At 44.2% G+C, this 24,180-nt stretch overlaps 1 protein-coding gene across 2 annotated transcripts in view; it reads right to left on the reverse strand.

Annotated features, from left to right (window-relative positions):
• LOC140420922 (sodium- and chloride-dependent neutral and basic amino acid transporter B(0+)-like) overlaps positions 1–24,180 on the reverse strand; it is a 154,635-nt gene that overhangs the window by 35,287 nt on the left and 95,168 nt on the right. For both annotated transcript variants that reach the window (XM_072505072.1, XM_072505071.1), the window contains exons 10-13: positions 23,708–23,826; positions 19,489–19,588; positions 17,536–17,645; positions 16,728–16,898 (exon numbers count right to left, since the gene is read on the reverse strand). In XM_072505072.1, the coding sequence (XP_072361173.1) occupies positions 16,728–16,898; positions 17,536–17,645; positions 19,489–19,588; positions 23,708–23,826 (500 nt within the window). The remainder of the gene's footprint in view (positions 1–16,727; positions 16,899–17,535; positions 17,646–19,488; positions 19,589–23,707; positions 23,827–24,180) is intronic.

Below are 24,180 nucleotides of genomic sequence, written 5' to 3' on the forward strand. Positions count from 1 at the left end.
CTGAGCTTGATTACTGACATTCACTGCTCATCCCTGCTCTTGATGACTGACATTCACCGATCATCCCTGTTCTTGATGACTGACATTCACTGATCATCCCTGTTCTTGATCACTGACATTCAATAATCATCCCTGTTCTTGATGACGGAAATTCTCTGATCATCCCTGTTCTTGATGACTGACATTCACCGATCATCCCTGATCTTGATGACGGACATTCGCTGATCATCCCTGTTCTTGATGACGGACATTCACTGATCTTCTCTGAGCTTCATTACTGACATTCACTGATCATCCCTGAGCTTGATGACTGACATTCACTGATCATCCCTATTCTTGATGACTGACATTCACCGATCATCCCTGTTCTTGATGGCTGACATTCACTGATCATCCCTGAGCTTGATGGCTGACATTCACTGATTTTCCCTGTTCTTGATGACTGACATTCACTGATCATCCCTGTTCTTGATGACTGACATTCACAGATCATCTCTGTTCTTGATGACGGACATTCTCTGATCAACCCTGTTCTTGATGACTGACATTCACCGATCATCCCTGTTCTTGATGACGGACATTCACTGATCATCCCTGTTCTTGATGACTGACATTCACCGATCATCCCTGTTCTTGATGACTGACATTCACTGATCTTCCCTGTTCTTGGAGCCTGACATTCACTGATCATCCCTGAGCTTGATGACTGACATTCACTGATCATCGCTGTTCTTGATGACTGTCATTCACTGATCATCCCTGTTCTTGATGACTGACATTCACTGATCATTCCTGTTCTTGATGACTGACATTCACTGATCGTCCCTGAGCTTGATCACTGTCATTCACTGATCATCCCTGTTCTTGATGACTGACATTCACTGATCATCCCTGTTCTTGATCACTGACATTCACTGATCATCCCTGTTCTTGATGACGGACATTCTCTGATCATCCCTGTTCTTGATGACTGACATTCACCGATCATCCCTGTTCTTGATCACTGACATTCGCTGATCATCCCTGTTCTTGATGACGGACATTCACTGATCATCTCTGAGCTTGATTACTGACATTCACTGCTCATCCCTGCTCTTGATGACTGACATTCACCGATCATCCCTGTTCTTGATGACTGACATTCACTGATCATCCCTGTTCTTGATCACTGACATTCAATAATCATCCCTGTTCTTGATGACGGAAATTCTCTGATCATCCCTGTTCTTGATGACTGACATTCACCGATCATCCCTGTTCTTGATGACGGACATTCGCTGATCATCCCTGTTCTTGATGACGGACATTCACTGATCATCTCTGAGCTTCATTACTGACATTCACTGATCATCCCTGAGCTTGATGACTGACATTCACTGATCATCCCTATTCTTGATGACTGACATTCACCGATCATCCCTGTTCTTGATGGCTGACATTCACTGATCATCCCTGAGCTTGATGGCTGACATTCACTGATTTTCCCTGTTCTTGATGACTGACATTCACTGATCATCCCTGTTCTTGATGACTGACATTCACAGATCATCCCTGTTCTTGATGACGGACATTCTCTGATCATCCCTGTTCTTGATGACTGACATTCACCGATCATCCCTGATCTTGATGACGGACATTCGCTGATCATCCCTGTTCATGATGACGGACATTCACTGATCATCTCTGAGCTTCATTACTGACATTCACTGATCATCCCTGAGCTTGATTACTGACATTCACTGATCATCCCTATTCTTGATGACTGACATTCACCGATCATCCCTGTTCTTGATGGCTGACATTCACTGATCATCCCTGAGCTTGATGGCTGACATGCACTGATTTTCCCTGTTCTTGATGACTGACATTCACTGATCATCCCTGTTCTTGATGACTGACATTCACAGATCATCTCTGTTCTTGATGACGGACATTCTCTGATCAACCCTGTTCTTGATGACTGACATTCACCGATCATCCCTGTTCTTGATGACGGACATTCACTGATCATCCCTGTTCTTGATGACTGACATTCACCGATCATCCCTGTTCTTGATGACTGACATTCACTGATCTTCCCTGTTTTTGGAGCCTGACATTCACTGATCATCCCTGAGCTTGATGACTGACATTCACTGATCATCGCTGTTCTTGATGACTGTCATTCACTGATCATCCCTGTTCTTGATGACTGACATTCACTGATCATTCCTGTTCTTGATGACTGACATTCACTGATCGTCCCTGAGCTTGATCACTGTCATTCACTGATCATCCCTGTTCTTGATGACTGACATTCACTGATCATCCCTGTTCTTGATCACTGACATTCACTGATCATCCCTGTTCTTGATGACGGACATTCTCTGATCATCCCTGTTCTTGATGACTGACATTCACCGATCATCCCTGTTCTTGATCACTGACATTCGCTGATCATCCCTGTTCTTGATGACGGACATTCACTGATCATCTCTGAGCTTGATTACTGACATTCACTGATCATCCCTGAGCTTGATGACCGACATTCACTGATCATCCCTATTCTTGATGACTGACATTCACTGATCATCCCTATTCTTGATGACTGACATTCACCGATCATCCCTGTTCTTGATGGCTGACATTCACTGAACATCCCTGAGCTTGATGACTGACATTCACTGATCGTCCCTGTTCTTGATGACTGACATTCACTGATCATCCCTGAGCTTGATGACTGACATTCACTGATCGTCCCTGTTCTTGATGACTGAAATTCACTGATCATCCCTGAGTTTAATGGCTGACATTCGCTGATTTTCCCTGATATTGATGACTGACATTCAGAGATCATCCCTGTTCTTGATGACGGACATTCTCTTATCATCCCTGTTCTTGATGACTGACATTCACCGATCATCCCTGTTCTTGATGACGGACATTCACTGATCATCCCTGCTCTTGATGACTGACATTCACCGATCATCCCTGTTCTTGATGACTGACATTCACTGATCATCCCTGTTCTTGATCACTGACATTCAATGATCATCCCTGTTCTTGATGACGGACATTCTCTGATCATCCCTGTTCTTGATGACTGACATTCACCGATCATCCCTGTTCTTGATGATGGACATTCGCTGATCATCACTGTTCTTGATGACGGACATTCACTGATCATCTCTGAGCTTCATTACTGACATTCACTGATCATCCCTGAGCTTGATGACTGACATTCACCGATCATCCCTGTTCTTGATGGCTGACATTCACTGATCATCCCTGAGCTTAATGGCTGACATTCACTGATTTTCCCTGTTCTTGATGACTGACATTCACTGATCATCCCTGTTCTTGATGACTGACATTCACAGATCATCCCTGTTCTTGATGACGGACATTCTCTGATCAACCCTGTTCTTGATGACTGACATTCACCGATCATCCCTGTTCTTGATGACGGACATTCACTGATCATCCCTGTTCTTCATGACTGACATTCACCGATCATCCCTGTTCTTGATGACTGACATTCACTGATCATCCCTGTTCTTGGAGCCTGACATTCACTGATCATCCCTGAGCTTGATGACTGACATTCACTGATCATCCCTGCTCTTGATGACTGACATTCACCGATCATCCCTGTTCTTGATGACTGACATTCACTGATCATCCCTGTTCTTGATCACTGACATTCAATGATCATCCCTGTTCTTGATGACGGACATTCTCTGATCATCCCTGTTCTTGATGACTGACATTCACCGATCATCCCTGTTCTTGATGACGGGCATTCGCTGATCATCCCTGTTCTTGATGACGGACATTCACTGATCATCTCTGAGCTTCATTACTGACATTCACTGATCATCCCTGAGCTTGATGACTGACATTCACCGATCATCCCTGTTCTTGATGGCTGACATTCACTGATCATCCCTGAGCTTGATGGCTGACATTCACTGATTTTCCCTGTTCTTGATGACTGACATTCACTGATCATCCCTGTTCTTGATGACTGACATTCACAGATCATCCCTGTTCTTGATGACGGACATTCTCTTATCAACCCTGTTCTTGATGACTGACATTCACCGATCATCCCTGTGCTTGATGACGGACATTCACTGATTATCCCTGTTCTTGATGACTGACATTCACCGATCATCCCTGTTCTTGATGACTGACATTCACTGATCATCCCTGTTCTTGGAGCCTGACATTCACTGATCATCCCTGAGCTTGATGACTGACATTCACTGATCATCGCTGTTCTTGATGACTGTCATTCACTGATCATCCCTGTTCTTGATGACTGACATTCACTGATCATTCCTGTTCTTGATGACTGACATTCACTGATCATCCCTGTTCTTGATCACTGACATTCACTGATCATCCCTGTTCTTGATGACGGACATTCTCTGATCATCCCTGTTCTTGATGACTGACATTCACCGATCATCCCTGTTCTTGATGACGGGCATTCGCTGATCATCCCTGTTCTTGATGATGGACATTCACTGATCATCTCTGAGCTTCATTACTGACATTCACTGATCATCCCTGAGCTTGATGACTGACATTCACTGATCATCCCTATTCTTGATGACTGACATTCACCGATCATCCCTGTTTTTGATGGCTGACATTCACTGATTATCCCTGAGCTTGATGGCTGACATTCACTGATTTTCCCTGTTCTTGATGACTGACATTCACTGATCTTCCCTGTTCTTGATGACTGACATTCACAGATCATCCCTGTTCTTGATGACGGACATTCTCTGATCAACCCTGTTCTTGATGACTGACATTCACCGATCATCCCTCTTCTTGATGACGGACATTCACTGATCATACATGTTCTTGATGACTGACATTCACCGATCATCCCTGTTCTTGATGACTGACATTCACTGATCATCCCTGTTCTTGGAGCCTGACATTCACTGATCATCCCTGAGCTTGATGACTGACATTCACTGATCATCGCTGTTCTTGATGACTGTCATTCACTGATCATCCCTGTTCTTGATGACTGACATTCACTGATCATTCCTGTTCTTGATGACTGACATTCACTGATCGTCCCTGAGCTTGATCACTGTCATTCACTGATCATCCCTGTTCTTGATGACTGACATTCACTGATCATCCCTGTTCTTGAAGACTGACATTCACCGATCATCCCTGTTCTTGATGACTGACATTCACCGATCATCCCTGTTCTTGATGACTGACATTCACCGATTATCCCTGTTCTTGATGACTGACATTCACTGATCATCCCTGTTCTTGATGACTGACATTCACCGATCATCCCTGTTCTTGATGGCTGACATTCACTGATCATCCCTGAGCTTGATGGCTGACATTCACTGATTTTCCCTGTTCTTGATTACTGACATTCACTGATCATCCCTGTTCTTGATGACTGACATTCACAGATCATCCCTGTTCTTGATGACGGACATTCTCTGATCAACCCTGTTCTTGATGACTGACATTCACTGATCATCCCTGTTCTTGATGACTGACATTCACAGATCATCCCTGTTCTTGATGACGGACATTCTCTGATCAACCCTGTTCTTGATGACTGACATTCACCGATCATCCCTGTTCTTGATGAGGGACATTCACTTATCATCCCTGTTCTTGATTACTGACATTCACCGATCATCCCTGTTCTTGATGACTGACATTCACCGATCATCCCTGTTCTTGATTACTGACATTCACCGGTCATCCCTGTTCTTGATAACTGACATTCACCGATCATCCCTGTTCTTGATCACTGACATTCAATGATCATCCCTGTTCTTGATGAGGGACATTCACTTATCATCCCTGTTGTTGATGACTGACATTCACCGATCATCCTTGTTCTTGATGACTGACATTCACCGATCATCCCTGTTCTTGATGACTGACATTCACTAATCATCCCTGATCTTGATGACTGACATTCGCCGATCATCCCTGTTCTTGATGAATGACATTCACTGATCATCCCTGTTCTTGAAGACTGACATTCACCGATCATCCCTGTTCTTGATGACTGACATTCACTGATCATCCCTGTTCTTGATCACTGACATTCAATGATCATCCCTGTTCTTGATGACGGACATTCTCTGATCATCCCTGTTCTTGATGACTGACATTCACCGATCATCCCTGTTCTTGATGACGGACATTCGCTGGTCATCCCTGTTCTTGATGACGGACATTCACTGATCATCTCTGAGCTTCATTACTGACATTCACTGATCATCCCTGAGCTTGATGACTGACATTCACCGATCATCCCTGTTCTTGATGGCTGACATTCACTGATCATCCCTGAGCTTGATGGCTGACATTCACTGATTTTCCCTGTTCTTGATGACTGACATTCACTGATCATCCCTGTTCTTGATGACTGACATTCACAGATCATCCCTGTTCTTGATGACGGACATTCTCTTATCAACCCTGTTCTTGATGACTGACATTCACCGATCATCCCTGTGCTTGATGACGGATATTCACTGATTATCCCTGTTCTTGATGACTGACATTCACCGATCATCCCTGTTCTTGATGACTGACATTCACTGATCATCCCTGTTCTTGGAGCCTGACATTCACTGATCATCCCTGAGCTTGATGACTGACATTCACTGATCATCGCTGTTCTTGATGACTGTCATTCACTGATCATCCCTGTTCTTGATGACTGACATTCACTGATCATTCCTGTTCTTGATGACTGACATTTACTGATCATCCCTGTTCTTGATCACTGACATTCACTGATCATCCCTGTTCTTGATGACGGACATTCTCTGATCATCCCTGTTCTTGATGACTGACATTCACCGATCATCCCTGTTCTTGATGACGGGCATTCGCTGATCATCCCTGTTCTTGATGATGGACATTCACTGATCATCTCTGAGCTTCATTACTGACATTCACTGATCATCCCTGAGCTTGATGACTGACATTCACTGATCATCCCTCTTCTTGATGACTGACATTCACCGATCATCCCTGTTCTTGATGGCTGACATTCACTGATCATCCCTGAACTTGATGGCTGACATTCACTGATTTTCCCTGTTCTTGATGACTGACATTCACTGATCTTCCCTGTTCTTGATGACTGACATTCACAGATCATCCCTGTTCTTGATGACGGACATTCTCTGATCAACCCTGTTCTTGATGACTGACATTCACCGATCATCCCTGTTCTTGATGACGGACATTCACTGATCATCCCTGTTCTTGATGACTGACATTCACCGATCATCCCTGTTCTTGATGACTGACATTCACTGATCATCCCTGTTCTTGGAGCCTGACATTCACTGATCATCCCTGAGCTTGATGACTGACATTCACTGATCATCGCTGTTCTTGATGACTGTCATTCACTGATCATCCCTGTTCTTGATGACTGACATTCACTGATCATTCCTGTTCTTGATGACTGACATTCACTGATCGTCCCTGAGCTTGATCACTGTCATTCACTGATCATCCCTGTTCTTGATGACTGACATTCACGGATCATCCCTGTTCTTGATGACTGACATTCACCGATCATCCCTGTTCTTGATGACTGACATTCACCGATCATCCCTGTTCTTGATGACTGACATTCACCGATTATCCCTGTTCTTGATGACTGACATTCACTGATCATCCCTGTTCTTGATGACTGACATTCACCGATCATCCCTGTTCTTGATGGCTGACATTCACTGATCATCCCTGAGCTTGATGGCTGACATTCACTGATTTTCCCTGTTCTTGATTACTGACATTCACTGATCATCCCTGTTCTTGATGACTGACATTCACAGATCATCCCTGTTCTTGATGACGGACATTCTCTGATCAACCCTGTTCTTGATGACTGACATTCACCGATCATCCCTGTTCTTGATGAGGGACATTCACTTATCATCCCTGTTCTTGATGACTGACATTCACCGATCATCCCTGTTCTTGATGACTGACATTCACCGATCATCCCTGTTCTTGATTACTGACATTCACCGATCATCCCTGTTCTTGATAACTGACATTCACCGATCATCCCTGTTCTTGATAACTGACATTCACCGATCATCCCTGTTCTTGATGACTGTCATTCACCGATCATCCTTGTTCTTGATGACTGACATTCACCGATCATCCCTGTTCTTGATGACTGTCATTCACCGATCATCTTTGTTCTTGATGACTGACATTCACCTATCATCCCTGTTCTTGATGACTGACATTCACTAATCATCCCTGTTCTTGATGACTGACATTCGCCGATCATCCCTGTTCTTGATGACTGACATTCACTGATCATTCCTGTTCTTGAAGACTGACATTCAATGATCATTCCTGTTCTTGATGACTGACATTCACAGATAATCCCTGTTCTTGATGACTGACATTCGCCAATCATCCCTGTTCTTGATGACTGACATTTACTGACCAACCCTTTTCTTGAGGACTGACATTCACTGATCATCCCTGTTCTTGATGACTGACATTCACTGATCATCCCTGTTCTTGAAGACTGACATTCACTGATCATTCCTGTTCTTGATGACTGACATTCACTGATCATCCCTGTTCTTGATGACTGACATTCGCTATTCATCCCTGTTCTTGATGACTGACATTTACTGATCAACCCTTTTCTTGAGGACTGACATTCACTGATCATCCCTGTTCTTGATGACTGACATTCACTGATCATCCCTGTTCTTGTTGAGTGACATTCACTGATCATCCCTGTTCTTGATTACTGACATGCACTGATCATCCCTGTTCTTGTTGACTGACATTCACTGATCATCCCTGTTCTTGATGACTGACATTCACTGATCATCCCTGTTCTTGAAGACTGACATTCACTGATCATTCCTGTTCTTGATGACTGACATTCACTGATCAACCCTGTTCTTGATGACTGACATTCACTGATCATCCCTGTTCTTGATGACGGACATTCACTAATCATCCCTGTTCTTGATGACTGACATTCGCCGATCATCCCTGTTCTTGATGACTGACATTCACTCATCATCCCTGTTCTTGATGACTGACATTCACTGATCATCCCTGTTCTTGAAGACTGACATTCACTGATCATTCCTGTTCTTGATGACTGACATTCGCCGATCATCCCTGTTCTTGATGACTGACATTTACTGATCAACCCTTTTCTTGAGGACTGACATTCACTGATCATCCCTGTTCTTGATGACTGACATTCACTGATCATCCCTGTTCTTGATGACTGACATTCACTGATCATCCCTGTTGTTGATGACTGACATGCACTGATCATCCCTGTTCTTGTTGACTGACATTCACTGATCATCCCTGTTCTTGATGACGGACATTCGCTGATCATTCCTGTTCTTGATGACGGACATTCACTGATCATCCCTGTTCTTGATCACTGACATTCACTGATCATCCCTGTTCTTGATGACGGACATTCTCTGATCATCCCTGTTCTTGATGACTGACATGCACTGATCATCCCTGTTCTTGATGACTGACATTCACTGATCATCCCTGTTCTTGATGACTGACATGCACTGATCATCCCTGTTCTTGAAGACTGACATTCACTGATCATCCCTGTTCTTGATGACTTACATTCATTGATCATCCCTGTTCTTGATGACTGACATTCACTGATCATCCCTGTTCTTGATGACTGACATTCACTGATCATCCCTGTTCTTGATCACTGACATTCACTGATCATCCCTGTTCTTGATGACGGACATTCTCTGATCATCCCTGTTCTTGATGACTGACATTCGCTGATCATCCCTGTTCTTGATGACGGACATTCACTGATCACTCTGAGCTTGATGACTGACATTCACTGATCGTCCCTGTTCTTGAGACTGACATTCACTGATCATCCCTGAGCTTGATGACTGTCATTCACTGATCGTCCCTGTTCTTGATGACTGACATTCACTGATCATCCCTGAGCTTGATGGATGACATTCGCTGATTTTCCCTGTTATTGATGACTGACATTCACAGATCATCCCTGTTCTTGATGACGGACATTCTCTTATCATCCCTGTTCTTGATGACTGACATTCACCGATCATCCCTGTTCTTGATGACGGACATTCACTGATCATCCCTGCTCTTGATGACTGACATTCACCGATCATCCCTGTTCTTCATGACTGACATTCACTGATCATCCCTGTTCTTGATCACTGACATTGACTGATCATCCCTGTTCTTGATGACGGACATTCTCTGATCATCCCTGTTCTTGATGACTGACATTCACCGATCATCCCTGTTCTTGATGACGGACATTCGCTGATCATCCCTGTTCTTGATGACGGACATTCACTGATCATCTCTGAGCTTCATTACTGACATTCACTGATCATCCCTGAGCTTGATGACTGACATTCATTGATCATCCCTATTCTTGATGACTGACATTCACCGATTATCCCTGTTCTTGATGGCTGACATTCACTGATCATCCCTGAACTTAATGTCTGACTTTCACTGATTTTCCCTGTTCTTGATGACTGACATTCACTGATCATCCCTGTTCTTGATGACTGACATTCTCAGATCATCCCTGTTCTTGATGGCGGTCATTCTCTGATCAACCCTGTTCTTGATGACTGACATTCACCGATCATCCCTGTTCTTGATGACGGACATTCACTGATCATCCCTGTTCTTGATGACTGACATTCACCGATCATCCCTGTTCTTGATGACTGACATTCACTAATCATCCCTGTTCTTGGAGCCTGACATTCACTGATCATCCCTGAGCTTGATGACTGACATTCACTGATCATCGCTGTTCTTGATGACTGACATTCTCAGATCATCCCTGTTCTTGATGGCGGACATTCTCTGATCAACCCTGTTCTTGATGACTGACATTCACCGATCATCCCTGTTCTTGATGACGGACATTCACTGATCATCCCTGTTCTTGATGACTGACATTCACCGATCATCCCTGTTCTTGATGACTGACATTCACTGATCATCCCTGTTCTTGGAGCCTGACATTCACTGATCAACCCTGAGCTTGATGACTGACATTCACTGATCATCGCTGTTCTTGATGACTGACATTCACTGATCATTCCTGTTCTTGATGACTGACATTCACTGATCGTCCCTGAGCTTGATCACTGACATTCACTGATCATCCCTGTTCTTGATGACTGACATTCACCGATCATCCCTGTTCTTGATGACTGACATTCACCGATCATCCCTGTTCTTGATGACTGACATTCACCGATCATCCCTGTTCTTGATGACTGACATTCACCGATCATCCCTGTTCTTGATGACTGACATTCACCGATCATCCCTGTTCTTGATGACTGACGTTCACTGATCATCCCTGTTCTTGATGACTGACATTCACCGATCATCCCTGTTCTTGATGACTGACATTCACTGATCATCCCTGTTCTTGATGACTGACATTCACTGATCATCCCTGTTCTTGATGACTGACATTCACCGATCATCCCTGTTCTTGGTGACTGACATTCACTGATCATCCCTGTTCTTGATTACTGGCATTCTCCGATCATCCCTGTTCTTGATAACTGACATTCACCGATCATCCCTGTTCTTGATGACTGTCATTCACCGATCATCTTTGTTCTTGATGACTGACATTCACCGATCATCCCTGTTCTTGATGACTGACATTCACTAATCATCCCTGTTCTTGATGACTAACATTCGCCGATCATCCCTGTTCTTGATGACTGACAGTCGCTGATCATCCCTGTTCTTGAAGACTGACATTCACTGATCATTCCTGTTCTTGATGACTGACATTCACTGATCATCCCTGTTCTTGATGACTGACATTCGCCAATCATCCCTGTTCCTGATAACTGACATTTACTGATCAACCCTTTTCTTGAGGACTGACATTCACTGATCATCCCTGTTCTTGATGACTGACATTCACTGATCATCCCTGTTCTTGATGACTGACATTCACTGATTATCCCTGTTCTTGATGACTGACATTCACTGATCATCCCTGTTCTTGAAGACTGACATTCACTGATCATTCCTGTTCTTGATGACTGTCATTCACTGATCAACCCTGTTCTTGATGACTGACATTCACTGATCATCCCTGTTCTTGATGACTGACATTCACTAATCATCCCTGTACTTGATGACTGACATTCGCCGATCATCCCTGTTCTTGATGACTGACATTCACTGATCATCCCTGTTCTTGATGACTGACATTCACTGATCATCCCTGTTCTTGAAGACTGACATTCACTGATCATTCCTGTTCTTGATGACTGACATTCACTGATCAACCCTGTTCTTGATGACTGACATTCACTGATCATCCCTGAGCTTGATGACTGACATTCACTGATCATTCCTGTTCTAGATGACTGACATTCACTGATCATCCCTGAGCTTGATGACTGATGTTTACTGATCATGCCTGTTCTTGATGACTGTCATTCACTGATCATCCCTGAGCTTGATGACTGACATTCACTGATCATCCCTGTCCTTAATGACTGACATTCACTGATCATCCCTGTTCTTGATGACTGACATTCACTGATCATCCCTGTTCTTGATGACTGACATTCACTGATCGTCCCTGAGTTTGATGACTGACATTCACCGATCATCCCTGTTCTTGATGACTGACATTCACTGATTGTCCCTGAGCTTGATGACTGACATTCACCGATCATCCCTGTTCTTCATGACTGACATTCACTGATCATCCCTGTTCTTGATCACTGACATTGACTGATCATCCCTGTTCTTGATGACGGACATTCTCTGATCATCCCTGTTCTTGATGACTGACATTCACCGATCATCCCTGTTCTTGATGACGGACATTCGCTGATCATCCCTGTTCTTGATGACGGACATTCACTGATCATCTCTGAGCTTCATTACTGACATTCACTGATCATCCCTGAGCTTGATGACTGACATTCATTGATCATCCCTATTCTTGATGACTGACATTCACCGATCATCCCTGTTACATAGATTACATAGAACATACAGTGCAGAAGGAGGCCATTCGGCCCATCGAGTCTGCACCGACCCACATTAATCCCTCACTTCCACCTTATCCCCGCAACCCAATAACCCCTCCCAACCCTTATGGACACTACGGGTAATTTAGCATGGCCAATCCACCTAACCTGTTCTTGATGGCTGACATTCACTGATCATCCCTGAGCTTAATGTCTGACTTTCACTGATTTTCCCTGTTCTTGATGACTGACATTCACTGATCATCCCTGTTCTTGATGACTGACATTCTCAGATCATCCCTGTTCTTGATGGCGGTCATTCTCTGATCAACCCTGTTCTTGATGACTGACATTCACCGATCATCCCTGTTCTTGATGACGGACATTCACTGATCATCCCTGTTCTTGATGACTGACATTCACCGATCATCCCTGTTCTTGATGACTGACATTCACTAATCATCCCTGTTCTTGGAGCCTGACATTCACTGATCATCCCTGAGCTTGATGACTGACATTCACTGATCATCGCTGTTCTTGATGACTGACATTCTCAGATCATCCCTGTTCTTGATGGCGGACATTCTCTGATCAACCCTGTTCTTGATGACTGACATTCACCGATCATCCCTGTTCTTGATGACGGACATTCACTGATCATCCCTGTTCTTGATGACTGACATTCACCGATCATCCCTGTTCTTGATGACTGACATTCACTGATCATCCCTGTTCTTGGAGCCTGACATTCACTGATCAACCCTGAGCTTGATGACTGACATTCACTGATCATCGCTGTTCTTGATGACTGACATTCACTGATCATTCCTGTTCTTGATGACTGACATTCACTGATCGTCCCTGAGCTTGATCACTGACATTCACTGATCATCCCTGTTCTTGATGACTGACATTCACCGATCATCCCTGTTCTTGATGACTGACATTCACCGATCATCCCTGTTCTTGATGACTGACATTCACCGATCATCCCTGTTCTTGATGACTGACATTCACCGATCATCCCTGTTCTTGATGACTGACATTCACCGAACATCCCTGTTCTTGATGACTGACGTTCACTGATCATCCCTGTTCTTGATGACTGACATTCACCGATCATCCCTGTTCTTGATGACTGACATTCACTGATCATCCCTGTTCTTGATGACTGACATTCACTGATCATCCCTGTTCTTGATGACTGACATTCACCGATCATCCCTGTTCTTGGTGACTGACATTCACTGATCATCCCTGTTCTTGATTACTGGCATTCTCCGATCATCCCTGTTCTTGATAACTGACATTCACCGATCATCCCTGTTCTTGATGACTGTCATTCACCGATCATCTTTGTTCTTGATGACTGACATTCACCGATCATCCCTGTTCTTGATGACTGACATTCACTAATCATCCCTGTTCTTGATGACTAACATTCGCCGATCATCCCTGTTCTTGATGACTGACAGTCGCTGATCATCCCTGTTCTTGAAGACTGACATTCACTGATCATTCCTGTTCTTGATGACTGACATTCACTGATCATCCCTGTTCTTGATGACTGACATTCGCCAATCATCCCTGTTCCTGATAACTGACATTTACTGATCAACCCTTTTCTTGAGGACTGACATTCACTGATCATCCCTGTTCTTGATGACTGACATTCACTGATCATCCCTGTTCTTGATGACTGACATTCACTGATTATCCCTGTTCTTGATGACTGACATTCACTGATCATCCCTGTTCTTGAAGACTGACATTCACTGATCATTCCTGTTCTTGATGACTGACATTCACTGATCAACCCTGTTCTTGATGACTGACATTCACTGATCATCCCTGTTCTTGATGACTGACATTCACTAATCATCCCTGTACTTGATGACTGACATTCGCCGATCATCCCTGTTCTTGATGACTGACATTCACTGATCATCCCTGTTCTTGATGACTGACATTCACTGATCATCCCTGTTCTTGAAGACTGACATTCACTGATCATTCCTGTTCTTGATGACTGACATTCACTGATCAACCCTGTTCTTGATGACTGACATTCACTGATCATCCCTGAGCTTGATGACTGACATTCACTGATCATTCCTGTTCTAGATGACTGACATTCACTGATCATCCCTGAGCTTGATGACTGATGTTTACTGATCATGCCTGTTCTTGATGACTGTCATTCACTGATCATCCCTGAGCTTGATGACTGACATTCACTGATCATCCCTGTCCTTAATGACTGACATTCACTGATCATCCCTGTTCTTGATGACTGACATTCACTGATCATCCCTGTTCTTGATGACTGACATTCACTGATCGTCCCTGAGTTTGATGACTGACATTCACCGATCATCCCTGTTCTTGATGACTGACATTCACTGATTGTCCCTGAGCTTGATGACTGACATTCACCGATCATCCCTGTTCTTGATGACTGACATTCACTGATCGTCCCTGAGCTTATTGACTGACATTCACTGATCATCCCTTTTCTTGATGACTGACATTCACTGATCATCCCTGTTCTTGATGATTAACAGTCACTGATCATCCCTGTTTTGATGACTGACATTCACTGATCATCCCTGTTCTTGATGATTAACAGTCACTGATCATCCCTGTTTTGATGATTACCATTCACTGATTATCCCTATTCGTGCTGATTAATTTTCACAGATCATCCCTGTTTCTGGACTGACATTCACTGATCATCCCTGTTCTTGATGATTAACAGTCACTGATCATCCCTGTTTTGATGACTGACATTCACTGATCATCCCTGTTCTTGATGATTAACAGTCACTGATCATCCCTGTTTTGATGATTACCATTCACTGATTATCCCTATTCGTGCTGATTAATTTTCACAGATCATCCCTGTTTCTGGACTGACATTCACTGATCACCCCTGTGCTTGATGACTGACTTTGGCTTCGGGTTAAGCAGCAGCTCAATTTTAAAATCTGCAACCTCGTTTTCCTTCCACTTCATTGAGCCTCGCTCTCCCATATCTGAGGAATTTCCTCCTGCCCCAACGCTGCAAATATCTGCACTTCGCTCAATCTGGCCTCATGAGCTTCCCCTGTTTTAATTGCTCCACCATTGGTAGCTGTCCCTTCAGCTGTAAAGTCCCTGATATCTTGAATTTCCCCATTGACCTCTCCATCTATTTACCTCTCTTTCCTCCGAAAAGATGCTTCTTAAAGCCTACCTGTTTCACAGTAATTATTAATTTTAATTTTTTTATAAATTTAGTGTGCCCAATTCATTTTTTCCAATTAAGGGGCAATTTAGCGTGGCCAATCCATCTACCCTGCACGTCTTTGGATTGTGGGGGCGAAGCCCATGCAAACACGGGGACAATGTGCAAACTCCACACGGACAGTGGCCCAGAGCCGGGATCGAACCTGAGACCTCGGCGCCGTGAGGCAGGGTGATGCCCTGTTTCACAGTAATTATGATCTTTTGCCCAATATCCCCTTACATATCTCAGTGTCAAATAATGATTTGCAAAATCTTGTGATGCTTAGTACGTTAAAAGGTGTCAAATAAATGCAATTTATTGTAATTGTACAATGAGTCATTGCGATAACTTCACACAAATCCTGTTCCCTAATATTTAAAAGATTTCCTTACCTGACACAAGGTGGCACCCTCAGCTTGGACAACTCTCACAATGGCGACAATGGGGATCCACATAATACAGAAGTTGATCAAACACCAGCCAAGTGCTATTGCCCAGACTGGGTACTCAATAGGTCCGTATGTTGGTGGGGTGAATGTTGTTAACGACCAGATTAAAATTACCTGATTGAAATAATTGTGCAAAAGAAAATTAGATACAAAATGAGGGATTGTCTGCAGTGATTTTCAGCTGAAATCACTCAAATATGTACATTTACTTGAGAGATGGATATATGTGAATGAACCATATAACTATTATGGGTTCAAGAGTGAGTGAAATGCTAAGAGCCTTGCAATAAGCAACTCACCTCTTAACTCTGCAAAGCCTGTCCACCATCCACAAGGCACAAGTCAGGAGTGTAATGGAATACCCTCCCCTTGCCTGGATGAATGCAGCTCCAACAACACTCAAAAAGCTTGACACCATCCAGGACAAAGCAACCCACTTAACTGGCACCCCTTCCATAAACATTCACTCACTCCACCACCGATGCTACAAGATGCACTGAAGGAACTCACAGAGCCTCGTTAGACAGCGCCATTCAAAATCATGACCGCTTCTATCCAGCCGCCGGAAGTTCCCCGACAAGTTACCCACCATCCTGCCAATGGGTCAAAATCCCTTCCGAACAGCACTTTGGGTGAACCTACATGGCGTGGCCTGCTGTGGTTCAAGAAGACAGCGCACCATCACCTTCTGAAGGGCAATTAGGGATAGGCAATAAATGCTTCTGAATGAATAAAGATCAAATCTCCTTACTGCGAGCAAACACGGAGAGATAAAAATCCAACATCCTCTCCACCAGAGCCAGAAGAGCCAATTCCTTTTGCCAATCATCATCTCAATGTCCTTGATGAATCTATTTACCCCTGTGAACAACAAGAAAGCAGAGAGACACAAACACTTGGTTTTACTTGGACAGGGTGTCACTGATGAACAGGTTGAAATCTGCTGGCATTTCAAACAAGGTGAATAAATGCTCTTCTGTCAACAATCTGAACAGACACAAAGGTAATTGCAACCACGTTGATGACGTGAACCTGCCCTGTTGCCCCAACTGCCTTGATAATTGGGAAGAACTGGCAACTGAGTCAAGTGGCAAAAAACCCAAGAGTGAAGACATTTCAGCAACATCATCATCGGCAATTAACAGGGGCAAAAAAAACACTGCAGCCAGATTGACACCAACAGCAAGCAGCTGTATCCCAGCATGAGCAAAAGCACTATGGTGATGGCATTTCCGATGTTGACATGTGGAACCAAATAGGACGGAGTTTTGAGAATTTTTACTGGAACTGTGCTTTCTTCTCTCAGGCGTGACTGAGTCTGTTAGAATTCTTACCCTGAATTGCAAGTTCCAGGTTTTGAGCACAAAAATCAAAGTTGTCACTCCAGTGCGGCAGGCTGTCAATGGGGCTTCCTTCCTAAGCACCCCAGCAACACCCCTGCCCACCACCACCGGGCTACCCATGACGGGAGTTCGCCATCGGCAGGACCATAAGATCCCGCCAGGGAAAACGGACAGAGACTTCCGGCTGTGGTCTTTTGTATGACACATGACACATTAAACCTTGACCCACATCTGCTTGGTAGACTGGCATGGCATGATTTTGAAGAAGAGCAGGGTAAGTATTCCTGGTCACCTGACCAATAGTTATCCCTCAATCAACATCAGACAACACATTAACTCATCATTACCACATTGCTATTTGTAGGAGTTTGCTGAGTTCAAATTGACTGTCATGGTTATCATGGGCGGGATTCTCCGACCCCCCTGCCGGGTTGGAGAATCGGCAGGGGCTGGCGTGAATCCCGCCCCCACCGGTTGCCGAATTCTCCGGCACCGGATATTCGGCGTGGGCGGGAATCACGCCGCGCCGGTCGGCGGCCCCCCCCCCCGGCGATTCTCCAGCCCGCGATGGGCCAAAGGCCCGCTGCTGGAATGCCTGTCCCGCCGCGAGAATCAAACCACCCCTTTTCCCGGCGGGACTAGGTGGCGTGGGAGGGCTCCGGGGTCCTGAGGGGGGCACGGGGCGATCTGGCCCTGGGGGGTGCCCCCACGGTGGCCTGGCCCACAATCGGGGCCCACCGATCCGCGGGCGGGCCTGTGCCGTGGGGGCACTCTTTTCCCTCCACCTCGGCCACAGTCTTCACCATGGCCAACGCGTAAGAGACAGCCCCCCCCCCGTGCATGCGCGGGGATGACGTCAGCAGACGCTGATGCTCCCGCGTATGCGCGGACTTCCGCCGACCTTCCTTTCGGCCCCAGCTGGCATGGTGCCAAAGGCCTTTCCCGCCTGTCGGCGGTGTGCCAACCACTCCAGCGCGGGCCTAGCCCCTAAAGGTGAGGACTTGGCCCCTAAAGGTGCGGAGAAATCCACACCTTTGGGATGGCGCAAATCCGGAGTGGTCATGCCACTCGTATCCTGACGGGACCCCCCGCCCCGCCGGGTAGGGGAGAATCCCGGCCCATATTTCAATAATGCTTCATTGACTCTAAAACATTTTGGTATGTCCAGTAGTCACGTAAAGTACGATATACATACAAGTGTTTATTTTTCTTTCCAACTAAGGAAAAAAATTTAATTCCCATCCTGGACTATAAATATCACCCTATGGAATTTCCATAAGTTTTCTGAAGAGACGTGAACACCCACACAATCATTGTTTAATGTTTTTCTTTGCTTTAGTGCTTTTTCTTGTTCTACTTACCATAGATCCAGCTCAGACTGATGAGTTCCAGCAGAGCGATTGTAATGAGGACCCATCCAGTACAGAAATAATCGATTAAACTTAACCAGTAAACCCCAGCCTTAAGGTAAATGGAAAATTAGAAAATGTAATTGGGGAAAATAATAACATTCAAAACAAGAGATTGATGGAACATAAAAAAATAAATTTTGTCTCAACTACAAAACATCCCATTCTACCGTGTCTGCTCATTTTCTTCCCCTTATTTCTTTAAGTTCTGGAATCAATTCTGCCCCTCTTCAATTTTTGAATATCCTTTCAGACAAGGAGACCAGAATTACACGCAGTACTCCAGATGTGGGCTGGGATTCTCCGGCCTTTGCGATTCACATTTCCCACAGCAGCACACCCCCACCCATGGGTTTCCTGGTGGCATGGGATGGCTTTAATGGGAAATCCCATTGACAAGTGGCGGGAATATAGAATCCCACAGCTAGCGAACAGCGCGCCGCTGGGAAACCCGTGACTGGGAGACTGGAAAATCCAGCCCGTGATCTCACTCGGGTCAAATATCTCTGGATTTATATTGTATGCTCCCTGCAATGCAGTTCAATACTCTGTTTCCTGTCTTAACAGCCTGGGAACATCGTGGAATTACACATTACTCACACAATAATGAAAAGAAGAACAGCTTATATTGATATATCACCTTTATTGTAATTAAATGCTGCAAGGCACTTCAAAGCACCCAACATCTATCTCTCCTTTCTCAATATCTCAACTACATCTATCAAAGTCCCTTGAGCAGAAACTGAATGGACTAGCCATACAAATATTGTGGCTACAAGAGCAGGTCAGAGGATCTGAATCCTGCGATGAGTAACTCACCTCCTGACCCCTCAAAGCCCATCCTTCTTCTTCAAGGCACAAGTCAGGAGTTGAATGGAATACTCTCTACTTGACTGGATAAGTATAGCTCAACCAATACTCAGAAAGCTTGACAGAACAAGGTTACCCGGTTGATTGGCACCCCATCTACAAACATCACTCCTTCCACCATCGACACACAGTGGCAGTGGAGTGTACCATCGACACGAAACAAGGAACTAACCAAGACACCATAGACAGCAACCTCCAAGCACATGACCTCAACCATCTAGAAGGGCAAAGGCAGCAGGCACATGGGTGCACCACCAAGTGAAAGTTCCCCTCCAAGTCACTCATCATCCTAACTTGGAAATGTATTGCCATGCTTCATTGTCAATGGGTCAAAATCCTAGATTTCCCTCCCTATCAGCACTGTTAGTGCACCTATACACCATGGACTGCAGCAGTTCAAGAAGGCAGCTCACCACCACCTTCTCAAGGGCAATTAGGAATGGACAGTAAATGCTGGCCTAGCCAGAAACAGCCACAGTCCTACAAATGAACATAAAAAAAATTAATTTAGCACAAACCCCTCATCAACTTTCCCTCTGCTGAATCTCACATTCCATTTCTCTTTATTAAATTGCATCTTTTCTGGCTCAATCAACATATATTGCTCCATTATGATGGGCAAATGCAGCACCAGTTTAGAGTCCTTATTGATGAGGAAGGCCATTTAATCCTTATTCATTCAACCAATAAGGGTTTAGTGAACATCCTGCCTGTAGAGTCTGATTGTTCCTTCAATAATTTCAAAGCTTTTGCCTCTAATGCTTGATTAAGAAATTATTTCCACATGTCGTCACACGATGTGTGTTAAAAATTTCCTGATGCCAGTTGTAAAATTACTTTTCCTAGTTTGAAGCCATGCTTTCTAGTTCCATAGTTTAACTATTTTTAACATATTTACAAGAATTATATTCCTTTCTAAAATCACCTCTCGGTTGCCTGATCTCTGGATTGAGATGCCAAATTTCTCCAGTCTTTCCTCATATATCAAAGCCCTGACTCTGAGGGTCAGTCTTGTGGCTCTTCTCATCGCAGACTCCAGTGTTTGAATGTCCGTCTTTCTGGGTTGGAAGAACTGGATGCAGTGGTCAAGATGGAGTCTAATCAGAGCACTGAAAGTGTGATGATCACCTCTCTGATTTATATTCGACTGTTTTGGTGATGTAGGTGAACAGCCTTTGTGAATTTGTTAAAGCTGCTCTCAGGACTCCGTCAACCATCTTAAACATTCACTCCCTCCACAGTAACTTCCCAGCAGTATTTTCTATATCCATATTCCCGAGAAGAACAAGGCCAGCAAGCATACAAGAGTACCATCAGCTACACGTTCCTGTCAGAGTCACACATGGCCCTGACATGAACGAGATTGCTATTCCTTCAGTATTACTGAGCCGAAAGCTTGTGTTATGGGCCAGTGTTTAGAGAACACCAAAGTGTATCATGGATTTCACCTGACCCACAACTTTTAATAAATTGTGGTATGGGGAGCACACGACCCACTCGACAGGAATGGTACAGCAGAAATGGGAAAGTATTTTTGAAAGCAAAACAATGTTTATTCTATGAACTCAAGATAATCTTTTTTAAAACATACAGTGGACATCTTAGCAACCATTAATTCAAATACAACCCCCAAAGAATACAACACTAAGTAATCCTTTGAGCTTTCCTTTTAACATCCATAAGACTTAAGCACCTTTTAGCAGAAGCACATTAGGTTCACACTCGCTACTAAGAACATTTATAATTTTGAATTCACCAAATGATCAAGAGGTAGTCTTTTCATGGCAGAGAGATCAACAGTACACCTGCTCTGTCTGGCTTCAGCTCCAACACTGAAAACAAAACTAAAACACACCCTGCAGCAAACAGCCTAAAACAAAAGTAAAAAGCTGACAGACAGCCCAGCTCCACCCACATTCTGACATCACTGCAGTAGTAAACACCCATTTCTTAAAGGTATTCTCACTACAGATATTTATATACACACCCATTTAGAACCACCCATTTCTTAAAGGTACTCTCACATGACACTTGGAACATCCTCCCTATCGGTACTGTTTGTGTACCTACGCCACATGGACTGCAGCAAATAATGAAGGCAGCTCTCCACCACATTCTCAAGTGCAATTGGCAAACGGCAATAAATACTGGCCTTACCAGTGATGCCTTCACCACATGATCAAATAGGAACAAAAATCCACACTGGTTGGACATGTTCAATGTTGAGTCTAATACGATTGCTCAGTCTTGTTCGGTTTCTTTCTCGACTGTTGAATGAAAATCGCTTATTGTCACAAGTAGGCTTCAAATGAAGTTACTGTGAAAAGCCCCTAGTCGCCACATTCCGGCGCCTGTTCGGGAGGCTGGTACGGGAATTGAACCGTGCTGCTGGCCTGCCTTGGTTTGCTTTAAAAGCCAGCTATTTAGCCCAGTGTGCTAAACCAGCCCCTTCATCATCATTCATGAAGCATAAGTCCCAACTACCGAGTTCATTGTCTCCATTACAATGATTGTCTCTGGTTCCTAGTTCTCCTCTCTAGCCTCTCTGTACAAACACCATCCATCATTGGGAATCAAAATGCTTTAATCTCCTTCAGACTGTCTTTGTCTTTTGTATAAGTTATGAGGAGATGTTTGTTTTTCATGTTTGGAAACAGTCATTATTCACAATTGCTGCTCATCTCCTCAGTTATTTTTCTTCTTTACGACTTTTTCTTCACAACTTTTCTCATTCCTCCCTGCCGTTCAGTCTGAGCATGCTGGATTTGGGAGACAATTTCAATCCTTTAAATTTTGTAACGTTTTTTCATATTCCTACACATTGGAGCCCCCAAATGGCAGTACAGCCTTCAATTCTGGCAATGCAGCACTTCATCAATAAGAGTGAACTGTTCACCAAGACAGTGTGTTTAAATCCAAGCAAAGCATTATTTTAAAAAATATATATTTTAAATTTTTTTTCCAATTGAGGGGCAATTTAGCGTGGCCAATTCACTTACCCTGCAATTCTTTGGGTTGTGGGGGTGAGACCCACACAGTCACGGGAGTATGTGCAAACTGCACACGGACAGTGACCTGGGGCTGGGATCGAATCTGGGTCCTCGGCATGTTGAGGCAGCAGTGCTAACCACTGCACCACCGTGCCGCCCCCAAGTGCAGCCTTCTGAGCTGAGGTGAGAGGGTTGTTCAGCTGAGCCAAGCTGACACAGGAACTGAAGTGTACCCGTTGCCATCATTACACTTCTAAGTCATAACCAGGACTGCATACAGAAACGTAACAAATTATGAGAGGACAATTTACCTGTGTTATACAAACAAGACCAAGGAAATAGTGTAACAAGCAAGCACCAGTTGACAAATAAAGGTGCTTTGATCGGAGAAACCTGGGGAACTGGTCCAGCAGGGTTGTTATAACCAATTCTGATGAAAGAAAATGTTAAATGAGTTCAGTAATTAATTAACAAGTTAACACAGTCCCAGAGAAACCCACCAAGGGACCAAACTGTGTAAACCAGAGGAACAGATGAGGACAGATTCATCTATCAGTGGGTATTGTTTGAGGCCTGTGAAGAGGGGAATGAAGACAGGACTGGGAGGGAAATCTGAAAGGTCACCGTCGGGTCAGCAAGCCGATGGACTCCTGCCTCCAAATGATCTAAGTGGAATATGTTGTGTTATGCTTCTTCATGTAGCATAAGCTGCTTCCTTGATGTATACTCTGACAAAGGAAGGTTCAGACTTGGAGATAGGTTTAACACATTTATTGAACAGTTA

This window comes from Scyliorhinus torazame, chromosome 5, assembly GCF_047496885.1.
Source record: "Scyliorhinus torazame isolate Kashiwa2021f chromosome 5, sScyTor2.1, whole genome shotgun sequence".
Lineage (NCBI taxonomy): Eukaryota > Metazoa > Chordata > Chondrichthyes > Carcharhiniformes > Scyliorhinidae > Scyliorhinus > Scyliorhinus torazame.